Here is a 13,566-nt window from a genome sequence, read left to right as displayed (position 1 = left end):
CAAGACTTAGCCCGCCATGCATACCTACAACCAGTACATCAATACCATTATAGAAACCACATTATCGTCACACTCTATCCATTCAACTCCCATCTAACTTTGCCTCCATAAGGAAGACAACTTGAGGATTATGTTGCTTCAGCAAATGTCGAAGCCTCCTAACGCCTCATGGACTCCCCAACCCATGGACATTCCAACTTAATATTTTCATTGCGTCTGATCGGTTTGCCTACTGACAGTCATCGATATCTGTTTTTTGTAAATTACCTCATGTTTTTTCTTCACTTCAGCTAATAGAGTGTTTATAGAAATATATGGTATTTGATTATCTGGCCTTGGTCTTTTTTTTCCTTCGCCGTTAATTAATGATAGCTCTTCACTATCTTCATCCATATCTGCCTTCCCCATTCCTTCCAGATTAAACCCCAAAGTAGAATTAAAAGTTAGATTTTGTCGTAGATCAAAACTTGCAATCCCCCTCTCACTTTTACCAGTGGTTTGAGTTCCTATGGTTTCCCCACGAATACCTTCACTATTATCTTCCCTCAACCATACACTTAGAGTAGTCATCGCTCTTATTGATTGAGTCTTTAGAGACAAATTCCACCCATACTCCACTTCTTGCATTCCAATATCAAATCTCTTTTGACAGAATTTATCTCCATGCCCTAAGCAATCACATAAAAAAACAAAATAAATATAATTTTTCATATCTAAATTTCACATAAACAAAGCTTGATTGTGTTTACATGACTTTTTTCCTTCTCTTTAACGGTTTTCACACATCTAATTGAACCCTAATACACATAAAATTTTTATAACTCTGATTTGATTGCTTTGTATCATATTTTAGAAACTTACCAACAAAGTTCCCAAGTTGCCTTGCCAGTTCCTCGAAGTAAAACCCTGGCAGAAGATCATGCATTTGTACCCAAAATTCAACAAACACCAAAGGTACAAAATTTGGATCTTCTCCCTTCCTTAATCGATATAACACAAGAAGATGATTATTAAAAGTCCACGGTGAACCCCATAAAACACGATCCATATCAACTTCATGGAAGAACTAAAACAAATAGCGTTTTTCCCCTAATTTTGAAATTTGAATTCATTCCAACGGGTGCCATAAGTTAGTCATAGTATTCCTCATGGCTGAAAAGTGTACCACGCTTGCTGTAAGACAGCACCCTACCAAACATATATCATACACCGATTTCTTTAGAATAGATTCCACCCCAAATTGCAAGGCTTCTTCTTCTTCTTCTTCTTCGAGGCTTAAATCTATCAACTTTTTTTCCATTGTAAAACCCTGTTTTTCGTCCAGATTTTCCTTCAATCTCTGCCTTCAATTTGAAAAAATAGACAACTAAACCGACTCTTCAAAATCAATAAAAAATCTTCAGATTTCTCTTTAGAAAGATGAAAAATTCTTGTCGGTGCTAAACCAAACCCTAACCGCAAACTTTTGTTTTTTCCGTGCTACAGGAGCAGGCGACAAACTTTGGCCAATTTAAATTTTATACTAATATAATATAATAAATATTGTTTTAATTATATTTTTTATAAAAATTAATAGGTGTCGTTATAACTAAATTATATATAAGCCAATTACCTAGGCATTTAAGGAATGTGTATACATGTCCTTTGGAACTTTAGAAAAAAACACTATTAAAGGATTATGTCAGCCTTTGTTGAGAATTTAATTAAGTTCAGAGTTAGAATGCATATATTTGAAAATATTTACATATTAAAATTTCTTTTAAAATAAAATAAAAGAAAAATGAAAGATTTTAGAATATTTTCAATATCATATATAAAATTAATATGTAATTTAGTATTTGAATTATACATATTTTTAAATTTGATATTTAAGCTTTTGTTCTCAATTTGATACCTATGAAACTATTCCATCAATTAATTTATCTCTAGCGATTATGAAAAATAATGTGACAATAATAAATTACTTCACGACAATCACGTCTGAACATTTAAAATAAATAAATAAATAAAATCCATATCATTTTTATAATTGCATATATAATATTCCATGTAAAAGTAACATTAACTAAGAAAAAAATGAAAACTCTCTCTTCAACATTATCAAACTTTCTTGGGAGCCAAACGTCCTTGCTTCGTTTTTTTTTTACCCAATCTTCATATTTTCGTGAAATTTTCATAAAATCTGAAAGTCAAAAGGACAAAACGCACATGTGTATTCATTCAATTCTCTACTTAAAAAAAAACATAAAATGTAAATAATAATTAACTAAGAAAAAAATTTTAAACCATTCTATTCAAAATTATCAAACTTTATTGGAAGCCGAACACCCTTTCTTCATCATTTTGTCTACTCTTCATCCTATTTATCAACTTAGCCTCCATTCTTCATGCATTCAAGCTCATAGGTTTCGGCCTTCCTTCCCCTTTCTTTTTCTTTTTCCTTTCAACCCCCACATCGCCTTTCTATATTTTCTTTTTCCTTTTTAGGTGTGAATTTAGCAATTACTTCTACCATTACCAAAACCTATTCTGAGATTTGTTTGATTTGATAAACTTGTATGTATATAAGATGCAATAAAGAAGAGATAAAAGTACAAATACAAGATGGAAAATTTATGCATATAAAAGGAGAGGGATGAACAATAAGTGTTTCCCAAAAATATGATTGAATAAACCAGAGAACAAAGGAAACATGAAAAAATGAGAAGAAAAATAATGTACGCACGTGTAAAGTTGTTTTTTAAATATTACTGTTCCACGTGTCCGTAGCTGCCACTAACAGCTTCAGTAAATTAATGGACGAGATTCTTCCATAAATACCACATATATATATTAATTTCAATAAATTGGTTTTTAAATTTTGTAATTTTTTTCAAAAATTTGGAAAGTTTTATCAGTTTTAAATAATATTTTGAATTTTAAAGATTATAAATTTTATATTTTAAAATTTCTATAATTCTTTAGGTTTTTTAATATTATATAATTTTTACGATTGTATTTGATAAGTGACCAATCTATTTATTTTTAAAAATTAAGAGGACTCAAGATATTTACATCAAGTTAAGAAAAGAAAAAAGAAACCAAGCCTCTAAACCTCTAAACTAGATTGCTTTTTGAAAATTCCGTTCGATTCCAACTGTAATAATTCGATTTTTATTTATTTTACTTTTTAATCGAGATTTCTAAGGTTTGGCAGTGCAATGGTGATGCCATCCATGTCTGAATTTTGTTATTATACACAGAGTAAAGTAGCAAAAAGATATATATATATATATATATATATATTGCGTTTACTGGTATAAAAACTTTGATATTCCGTTCCGTGGATTCCAAGCGCAAAGTTACATCTACCCTTCATGTTTTCTGTATTTTTATTTCTTTAGCAAACTCCTTCAACTGAAAAACCAAAATTCATTTCAATTAAAGAATATTATTATACGAATGCTCTTATCTTTTAATATTGAAATTATATCGATCAAGTCCTTCTATCACTTAATCATGTACCATAATGTAAAATGAAAATTTTAAAGAAAAATAAAATGAAAGTGAACGATGAAGCTTCAAAGCTTTTGCAGACCCTTCAAATTCAAGACCTTCCTTACATGGAAATGGTATGTTGAGAGCTTCAAATAATAACACGTAGCTTAGTAGATTGATGAAGTTTGCTTTAAGAACAAAAAAAAAGAAAAAGGAGCTGGTTTATTTTATATATGAATCATGGTTCTCACAATTTCAAGCTGATGGAAGAAATGATGTTAATAAATTGTGACCTCGTTTGGACTCTATTCAATGATTCTCAAACTACCATACCAAATATCAGAGATTTTGAGCAGATTCAGACCTCATATAACGTATCACTGCTTTTGTAGGGCCTCTTGATCCAGTCATCAGCAGGATCACCTTGCAAAGATTACTTGCTCCTTCCAAGCCCCAACATCATATATACTTAAATGACTCATAGCCATGCTTTCTTTTCATATCTTAACGAGACTTTTATAAACTTATTTCTGTTTGTTATATATAGACATGGAATGAATGGTGAAGCATTGGAAGATGATTCAGTCCGTCAAAGAGAAACGAGCAAGATATACGAGGAACACTACAAACATTATGGAAACAACAAATAGCATGAAATACAAACACAACCATATAAGCTTTCAGGAGCACCATTTTATCCCCTTAAGGAATCTTGCAAATTCAGAATATGTGTTTTGGCACGTGCAGTACTGTATATTTATTCTAATTGCCTCTAGATTCACAACGCAATCTATATACACAAGTGTTCAAATTTATCAATCTTATAATGTATACTTTTTAAGCAATTAATAAAATTTGTTTGTAAATTTAAATATATAAGCTGTATTTTAAATATTAAAATCACTTCCAAACTCAAATGTATGATATATATTTGATAAAAATTTCATAAATAATGTATATCTAATATAAGTATTACAAAATATATATATATTTACTGTTTGTAATTGAAGGTGAATTGTACACCCTGTATACCCAATATAAGTGAGGGTATCAAAACTAGTTACCCAAAAGCCAAAAGCACTTCATCTAGCTTTTTGGTTTGGTTGGAACTGAAATGTCAGTTTAAAGGCAAAAGTTGATTGTTTAGCATTGTTGTCAACAAGTAGTTTCGGACAGCCAAGAAAAAACAATGCTAAACGGGCCATGCTAGAACTTGCCATGAATGTACCATTGCTCATCAGAAATTGTGACAGTCAAAATTTATCTCAATCAGCATCACCCTAGCTTCTAAAAAATTACTAAGTTGGCAGCATAGACTTTCAGTAGATTACTTGAATATCATTCTAGATCTCAATCCAATCCAAGCAAAAAAGGAGAAGAAATATACTTTAGAAATGAACATGATGAACTTTCTTTCCTTTTGTGATGTAGTGCAACAGCCAAATGAAAGAAACGCATTCACCATGTCGTAAATTCCTATCAGCAGCAGAGATATACAAGCATAAATTCAAAAGCAACTTGCAATAGGATGGAACAGACAACAATGAGTGACTAATGTAAACATACTACGCAGAATTTCTTCGCATATTTTGCACAATTGTAGAATCAGAATGGCTTTTCATACCCCTGGGATGGTGGTTGCTCCCATGCTGGCAAAAAGCCTGCAACAGATTATCAAAGGCTTCTCAGGGTAGAAAAATAAATAAGTTGAAAAGTATGAAAAAGAATTCACAGCATAGCCATATTTACTTAGAAGCTCGTATGCATAATATAACTTATTTTGACCAACAATAAGTATGAAACCAGTAGCAAGAGTTTTACGTTAAAATGCAATATGGAATAAAAAAAAGGGGAAAAAAGTCCAAAGGCCCAGAAATCAAGGAAAAGGTTTTTGGCCTGATGGAAAACCCGTGAGACCATAAAACTTATTCATAAAAGTTTACAGCTATCCCAGGATGTTCTTACTCTTAGAAAGCCTCCTATGGGAGGTAACTTTCCCCACCACACATCTTAGCACCTGATTTACATGAAATAGAAAAGAAAATCCAAAATTAGTATAACCCTTGGGTCATTGCAAAAGCCCCGTTCTTGAGAATTCATTTTTGCTCGGGTTATGGAGAGGAAGAAAAGTCACCAAAGGAGATACAATAAAGGGTTAGCTATTTATTTCTTTTCCAAATCAAACCTAGGAGGAAATAGGTTCAGAATTACTGAGTTAGTCGCTATATGGTCGATTTATCACTTGAACAAAATTTCCACATTTCTCTTAACCTTCTCCTCATAAGCCAAACACGAGATTCTAGCTTTTTCTCTTCTTGCATCCGTCCTACTTTTTCTTTATCAAGTTATTCTTTCGAATCTGTTCCATCCAGAACTGACAAGTAAACTATCTAGCATCTAGGAAACTTGCTTGCACATACAAGAAGTTTCACAATCCTTAGTGGGATAATAGTTCTTTCAAATCATAAAATGCAAATAGTTTTGTTACTTAATGCTTCCTTTAGCACATACCAGCCAGTTCTACAGGCACGCTCTTGGTAATTCCAGATGCTGAGCATATACATGTGTTTTCTGTTAGCAAACACCATTTGGTTTCTTTCAAAAGGAGTTCTCCAGGATCAACAAACTTGGGCTAATTTGGTGACATATACTAATCTAATCCCTTTTAGCAAAAGCAGTATACGAAATGGTGGAAATTAAAGAAGAAATGAAAAGTAAATTCTCTGAAGTCCTCTAAAAAGAGCCTAAAAGAGAAAGCGGTTTCCTTGTATTTTCTTTCTTTCCTTTAGCAGCTTTTAAACATTTATCATGTTTCCGCGATATTCAATTGATGCATGAATGTACTGACAGATCACATGGGTCAACTGCAGACTAGAGCCATAAGAAAACAAACCAGAAAATTAAATAGGAGGCATACTTAATGGTATTTCCCCCAGGGACATATATATCGAGTCGTCATCGGCAAGAGTTCCCTGAAAAAAATGCAACATATTACTCATCAAGCAAATGCTTAACTTATTCAACTGAAATGCTTTAGTATAGCTATTCTTTTAAAAAATACTAATACTAATAATCACCATCGCAATATCAATCTTTTAAGAAACTTATCTTCTAGGAAAACTAAAAATTTTCATTAATATTAAGGTCAGTTAGTATCAAGATGCCAGGTGTAAATAACATAAGGATTTGTACACAGAATGAACATCCTACCACAGCAATTAGTGTTGTACCTCTCCATTATGTAGGCCCATCTCATTCTGCAGAGGATTGATGTCCTCAGTCTGCAGACTGTTAATGCTTTCATTTTGTAGAGGGTGAGCATTTATATCATCAGGGGGGCAATTGGAAAAATTTTGGAGGAACTCTGTGATCATAAGCCCATCATATTGATCCGGTACATCAGTCATATCACCATTCATGCTCACAAACATTGGTTCACTCCTACACAATAAACAAGTCAAATTCAAGATGAAGATGGGGGACTAGAGGAATTAGTTGCTGCATAAGGCAATTTGCCCTTAGTATGAAGGGGACAAATAACAGAAAACCAAGTTGTGAAGATCATTTCATCAATACTTGTATGCCTGAGGGGCACATAAGAGCAGAATTATGAATAAAGCGTACTGGTAAAAAAAAACTTACTTCCTCTCCAAAGTATCAACAGCCTTGTCTTCTTGGGTGCAATCATTCTCTAGATCAATTACTTCAATCTCCTTGCAGTTACTTGTATGCCTATTACCACCACCAGAGTTGGAGTTACTCATTGACAAATCAATATCAATTGTTGCTGCTTCACTTTTGGTTTCTGAAGTGGAGGAGTACATAATAATTGGATCATTATGATGACTTTCATTTATATCAGACGCTTCCATCAGATTAAGGTCACATATCTTGAATGCATTTGGAAAAAGCTGTTTTTCTTGTACATAACTGACACTTGATTCACCATCTCCATCAGGAAAACTTGAAGTAGTAACCAAGCTGTCTTGGATCCCTCGTTCTACAATCACACCAACTTTCTCAGAAGGCGAAGCTGTCCCTTCTACTGAGCCTACTTTCTTATCATCAAAATCAGAAAAGGGCAGGAACTCAGCCTTTGTAGTCACAGGCTGAAGCCATTCTCTTGGCTTTTTGGCTCCCTCCCTCAAATCACTCTGCTCCAAACCTCGTTTTTCACCTCTCTCTTCAATTACAACCATAGAGCAGGATCTTTGGAGTCCAGGCATCTCCTGAGCCAATTCCTCCTCAGTGTCATGCAATAGGACTCTATCTGGGAAAGACTGAGACCTTGTACACTTACCCTGCTCAACACCATACATGTGATCCAAGCCAAAAGAATGAACTGACATGTCTTTCGAAAGTTCAGAATCAGGTTTCGAATCCTGAGTTTTATTTAATAGCAGATCACCAGAGGAACCTCCCAGGGAGTTGTCTTCAAGCAAGGCTTGAGGAACATTTGGAGTTTCAAAATCAGAAACACCTTCCTGCTCAATGGTTGAAACTGAGTCCGGTTTTAAGTTCTTCAATGTCAAGGAAGAACGTGTTTTAGTAGGCACCTTAGCAAATTTGCAGAGGGCCAGTAAATCTGCACCAGTCTTCCCCGAGACATCATCCGCTGTGGAAGAATGCTTGAAAGATGAATCCTTCAAGATACCCTCCTCTTCAGTTTCAACATTACCATTGCCGCCATCCTTCAGCTCTCCAGCCTCAGCTCTAAAACCCATTGATTCATCCGATCTCTTCTGGAGTTCTCCATCAGTTTCAGACTTTAGATCTTTCTCGGCACCAGAAGAACTTGCCTTTAAGCTCAATTCATCCTCTAGATTGTACTTAACATCAAAGTTATCTAATTCTTCACCTTTAGGAGCAAACTCGTTCGAAACAGACTTCTGCAATCCATTACCAATATCTTTACCAGCCTGTGGCTCTTCTTGAAGTCCAGAAACATTATCATCATCAATCTCCAAGTCAGGAGAACCCCGAATCCGATCAGACCATGACCCACTTCCCCCATATTCTCGACCCCGGTAAGATCCCTCTTTCCTTCTTCCTTTAGAAAGATTTTTAGACCATGTGGAGTTATTATCATCAAGGTACTTCCTCCTGCCTGGACCCAAATCAGAATTAGCATTTCTCAGACGAGCAAGTGCCGATGTTCGGCCATCATAGGGAACGTGCAAGTTATCTCCCTCTTGTGACCTATAGTCTTGATAATCCCCCATATGCTTCTTCAACCTACCGTTCTGCCATTTAGCAGGTAGCACAGTTGGGGGCAATAACCCCTGAGAGACCAAATATTCCGCCGCAAGACGGCCAGCTTCCATAAATATGTCAGTGCCTTCGCGTGCTGGGGGCGGATGCGGTTGAAACGATTTCGGGTGGCTTTGACCACGCCCAAAACCTCGCTTGAAGTTGCGGTACTCTGAATTGTAAAACCCATGGCCTCTACCCGATGTTTCAGGGGATATCCGGGAGGCGGAAACCCCCATCGCCATAGAATTAGACCTATAGTCATTCCCAGCGGTTCTATGTCTAGCATGCATGTTTGAAGCAGACCAAGTATCTGCACAACGCAGTATCGAAAATGAAGGAAAACCCAAGAAATAAACAAGAGATAATATCTGGGTATTTACTCTATCACTTCCAATTTAGAGCTGAAGATGTAAAACAAAACAAAGACATATCGGGAGGTGAAATTAAGGCTAGAAGTAGCAATAAGTTGGGGAATCCACGAAATGAAATATATGATTGATAGTGAAAAATCAAAATCAAACCTTCTTTTGTTTGTTTGTTTGGTTTTTTTTATTGAATTTGGATGATGCGTGCTCGGATGAAGAAGAACATCATCTGCTTTATTTTTAGGGTTCCAGATCCAACAAGGAAAAATGAAAATCCCTAATTACATTCATTTAATTTAACTACTATTTCATTTAATTATTAATAAAAAGAAGAAAGCAGGATATTTTAGTTTTGATCATTTTGCTTTTACCTTTGTTTGTATTGTAAATTTTCTAGGTTAAATTGTGCTATTAGTCCTTGTACTTTGCTAAAATTGTGGATTTTTTCCTTATAATTTAATTTAATCATTTTAGTCCCTATATTTTTCAAACTTTAAATTTTCAGTCCTTACCAAATAAATAACTATTAAATTTATTAAGGTCTATTATTTCTAAAATCTAATGCGCCAAACATATTATAATATATATATTGACATGTTAGTATATTACTTCTACATATCACTCACTAAAAATTCAGTTAATAAATCAAAGACTATCATTTATGTCAAGACTAAAATATCAAATTTTGAAAAATATAGGATTTAAAATAATCTAATTAGAGTATATGAACTAAATTTACAACTGCATTTATAATCCATGACTAGTAATTGAATTTAACCAAACGAATTTAATGCTACTATTTTGGTCAGACTAAAATTTAAAATTTAAAAAAGTTACATGATTTAAAATTGGCCAATTCAAAAAATATAGAGATTAAAATTGATCAAATTAGAGTATAAAGACTAATTACATAACTTTCATAAAGTATAGGGACTAATAGCAAAGTTAAACTTTTTTAAAATAAAATCATGCTTTTGGTTTTGGTTTTGATTTCAGATTCGGTGTGTGCATGTCTTGTACTGTTGGTAGAGAATCACACGTCAGTGCTTGTGTATGGTTAGCACGCGCCTGGACCACAAAGAACTTACCAGTGAAGCCATGTAAAGTGATCGGTTTTGATAGGACAATGATTCTCACGATATGTTTTGTTTTGTTTTTTTAAAACCGAATTTTCTTCGAAATATTTTAGAAAAAAACTTTCTTCTTTATTTTTATCTAATATTTCCTTTTCCTTTGTAAAACCTTAAAAATTTTAATTTTGAATTTATTTTATTTAATTCAAATAAATAGTAAATAATTATAATTTATTTTCAATACAGTCGTACATTAATTTTGAGATAAATATATGATTTTATTTTTACTTAAAATAAATAAGTTAATAAAATAAAGTAATTAATGTGCTTGTTAATCTAATAAATATCATTAAAATTAAAATTAATAAAGAAATTGTATTTTAATTTCATCAGAGTATTTTATTTTAATAACTCAACCTGTCAATATAATTTTTAATACTTTTATTTAAATTTTTTTATGTATATAACAAAGATTGTAATTTTATCTTCCTAGATCATGGGGAAGGTAAGAAAGCCGCCATAGAAAAGTGATATTCTAAATATTGATATCAATATATCTATATTATTATTTAAACTTCTAAATTTTCTAATTAAATTGGTGTCATAAGTTAATTGGGTATCAATTTAAATTAATTTATTTCTATATTAAATTATTATAATATTTTTATCTTTTCATGCTTTTATATAATTTTTAAATAAAAGAACTAAATTTAACATATTTAATTCCTCAAAAAATTAGCATATCCCATGATCAAATACATATTGAATGGATTTATAAACAATACTAATAATAATTATTGGGTAAATTTTTTAAAAAATTGTTTACATAAAATGTTTTCACTCACTTACATTTTGTATTTTTACTATTTAAACTCTGTTGAGTTAGTATCACGGGTTAACTGGATACCAACTACTAATTTACCCTTTTTATTAAACGAGTACTATTATTATTTTGTCTATATTATTATTTAAACCCTTGATTAAGTTGGTGTTACGAGGTAATCGAATACCAACTCAATTGAGAAAAGACTAATTTACATCTTCTATTAAATGATTACCATTATTATTTTGATGATATTTTGTCTTTTCATACTTTTATAAGATTTTAAATAAAAAACTAAAATTAACATATTTAATAATCAAACATGTGTTCATAATCAAGTTATTTACCAATGCACAAGAATAACTAGGGTAAACTACACAATTAGTCACTAAACTATGGGTAAGTTTTTGTTTTGGTCATTTAACTAAAAGAAGTTACAATTTGGTCATTGAACTATTCAAAAGTTTTCATTTAACTAATTGGGTTGTTAAAATCGATGCTATATGGCTTTCTCTATTTGCACTGCTTGTACTAATTAAAAGCTCTTTTTTCTCTTCTCATTTACAGTTCAGCTTCTTTTCATGAAAAAGCTTTGGACGTCACAAATCTGTGAACCAAAATTCAAACGTTTTTCTATGATCTCCAACACTAACCATCAGGTTGACTTGGATCTAAGGTATGTTCTTCTACTCATTGATGGGTAATAATCCATCATACTGATCATCAAATCGTCGCTTGGAGCTCACTGGCGGAACTTAAAAAAAAAACTTAACAACCAATGACTTTAATAAAAAATTTTGAATAGTTCAGTGATTTAAATGAAAACTTTCGAATAGTTCATTGACCAAATTGTAACTTTTTTTAGTTAACTGGCTAAAACAAAAACCTACCCATATTTTAGTGACTAATGGTGTAGTTTACCCTAATTATTATTGAGTAAATCTAAAAAAAAAAATATTGTTTGCATAAAATGTTTTCTCTCACCCACATGGTGTATATAGATAATGTAATTGATTGAGTTGGGAGAGGGGATTGTATGACACTGTGATTTCCCATCATCCCTATCTTTTTCCAATAAGAGAATGACAAATAAAATTTTTCCTCTTGATTTTCAGCTTTTTCCTCTTGAAAAAATTTAAATCCAACTAAAAATGCTAAAAATCAAAAGGAAAAATCTGATTTGTCGTTCTTCTATTGGAAAGGGATAAGAATGATGTGGAATTACAGTTTCAGACAGTCATTTCTCTTGAGTTGGTATCACAATTCAACTCGATATTTATCTTTTTTATAATTAGATTTTAAAATATTGAATTTTCCTTTCACCACCATATAAACTTTTTGATGTGCTATAGAAAAATGGCAACACCATGATAACAATTGGAGTGCATTTATTATTCTTAGTATAATGTATTGATCTATTTATTTTCTTTTTACTCACAATTTAAATTATTTTTTCCATTTTAATTTCACACATATTGCATGTGTTATTAATAGTTTTTTTTATACAATATTAGAGGTAGGGGATGGGGTAACACAGTTCAAACCCGTGCTAATCGAGTGTTTGACAAGAGCTTTAATCATTGCTCCATTCAAGTCAAGATGAGTTATTAATAGTTTCTAATCTTATGTTTTATTATTTGTTGTATGTTAATTTTAAGCACATACCTATATTCTAAATGTGTAGTTTCTACATGCATATGCATGTGATAGAATTTTAGTACTTATATTTAAGCATTTTTATTAAATTGATGTCACTCTTAACTAGATCACCAACTTAATTATAAAATTACAAAATTTCATTTATTTTAAATTATAATTAATATTATTGTTACGACACTTTTGTCTTTTCAAACTTTTATATTATCTTTAAATAAAATAATTAAAAAGTAAAAATTCAAGTGTTGGACATGTGTTCAATAATATTAAAATAAGAGTTCATTACCACTCCACCTATTATTAAATATTTAAAAAATATTTTTAATATAAAATATTTTCTCTCACTGTGACAAAATCTAATATATATTTAAAATTTTAAAAGCATAAATAAAAAACAATACATAATCAAAAGAATTATAACCATAATTAAATATTTATAGCTTTTTTAATTTATACATGTAAATGTGATTTTAAATTTTAATAAATTTGCATGTACTTATGCATTGATTAAAATAAATTAAAATCATCTAAACACATCAAAATTTTATACAAAACAAAACACAAATTATATAATTTTCTTTTAAATATTTTTAGAGCTAGTTTTGAAGGTTTTTTTTTTTTTATATATCAATTTTAATGAGGAAAGTTATAGGAAATATTATGGGTGGCACTAGGTAGTAGCCACTACCATCCATCCTTGCGACAGTGTAATTAGCTAATATATTGAATGATGTTGTAAATTAATTCATTTTAAATTGTTTTGCCCATTTTATTTATTTGCTTTTGTTTGATAAAATTCTATTATCGAATTATTTGGATAGGTATTAAAGTAATAATAGGTGATTAGCATCATAAATAGTAGTAGCTCTTTGTGGGATTGATATTTTTGATACTATTTGTCATGATACATATATTTGTG

General features: G+C 31.4%; 1 protein-coding gene across 9 annotated transcripts; it reads right to left on the bottom strand.

Annotated features, from left to right (window-relative positions):
* Positions 1–4,780: 4,780 nt before the first annotated feature.
* On the bottom strand, positions 4,781–9,412 carry LOC105782650 (uncharacterized protein At4g26450). Of its 9 annotated transcripts, XR_001129870.2 has the most exons (6): positions 7,120–9,375; positions 6,708–6,918; positions 6,395–6,449; positions 5,443–5,494; positions 5,044–5,138; positions 4,781–4,953 (listed from the first exon to the last, which is right to left on the bottom strand). XR_001129870.2 is itself a non-coding variant. In XM_012607522.2 (5 exons), the coding sequence occupies exons 2-5, from the start codon at positions 9,018–9,020 to the stop codon at positions 5,083–5,085; spliced, it is 2,223 nt and encodes a 740-aa protein (XP_012462976.1). In that variant the 5' UTR covers positions 9,021–9,040; positions 9,252–9,412; the 3' UTR covers positions 4,781–5,082. The 9 variants fall into 9 exon arrangements, 4 of the variants coding, with proteins under 4 accessions (XP_012462976.1, XP_012462978.1, XP_012462977.1 ...); XR_001129871.2 differs by lacking the exon at positions 5,443–5,494 and having other exon boundaries at positions 6,371–6,449; XM_012607522.2 differs by lacking the exon at positions 5,443–5,494 and having other exon boundaries at positions 4,781–5,138; positions 7,120–9,040; positions 9,252–9,412.
* Positions 9,413–13,566: the final 4,154 nt, after the last annotated feature.

The sequence above is a fragment of the Gossypium raimondii genome, chromosome 13, assembly GCF_025698545.1.
Source record: "Gossypium raimondii isolate GPD5lz chromosome 13, ASM2569854v1, whole genome shotgun sequence".
In the NCBI taxonomy this organism is placed as follows: Eukaryota; Viridiplantae; Streptophyta; class Magnoliopsida; order Malvales; family Malvaceae; genus Gossypium; species Gossypium raimondii.
Note: the sequence above shows the minus strand (reverse complement) of the source record. Positions and strands in the feature narration are given on the sequence as shown.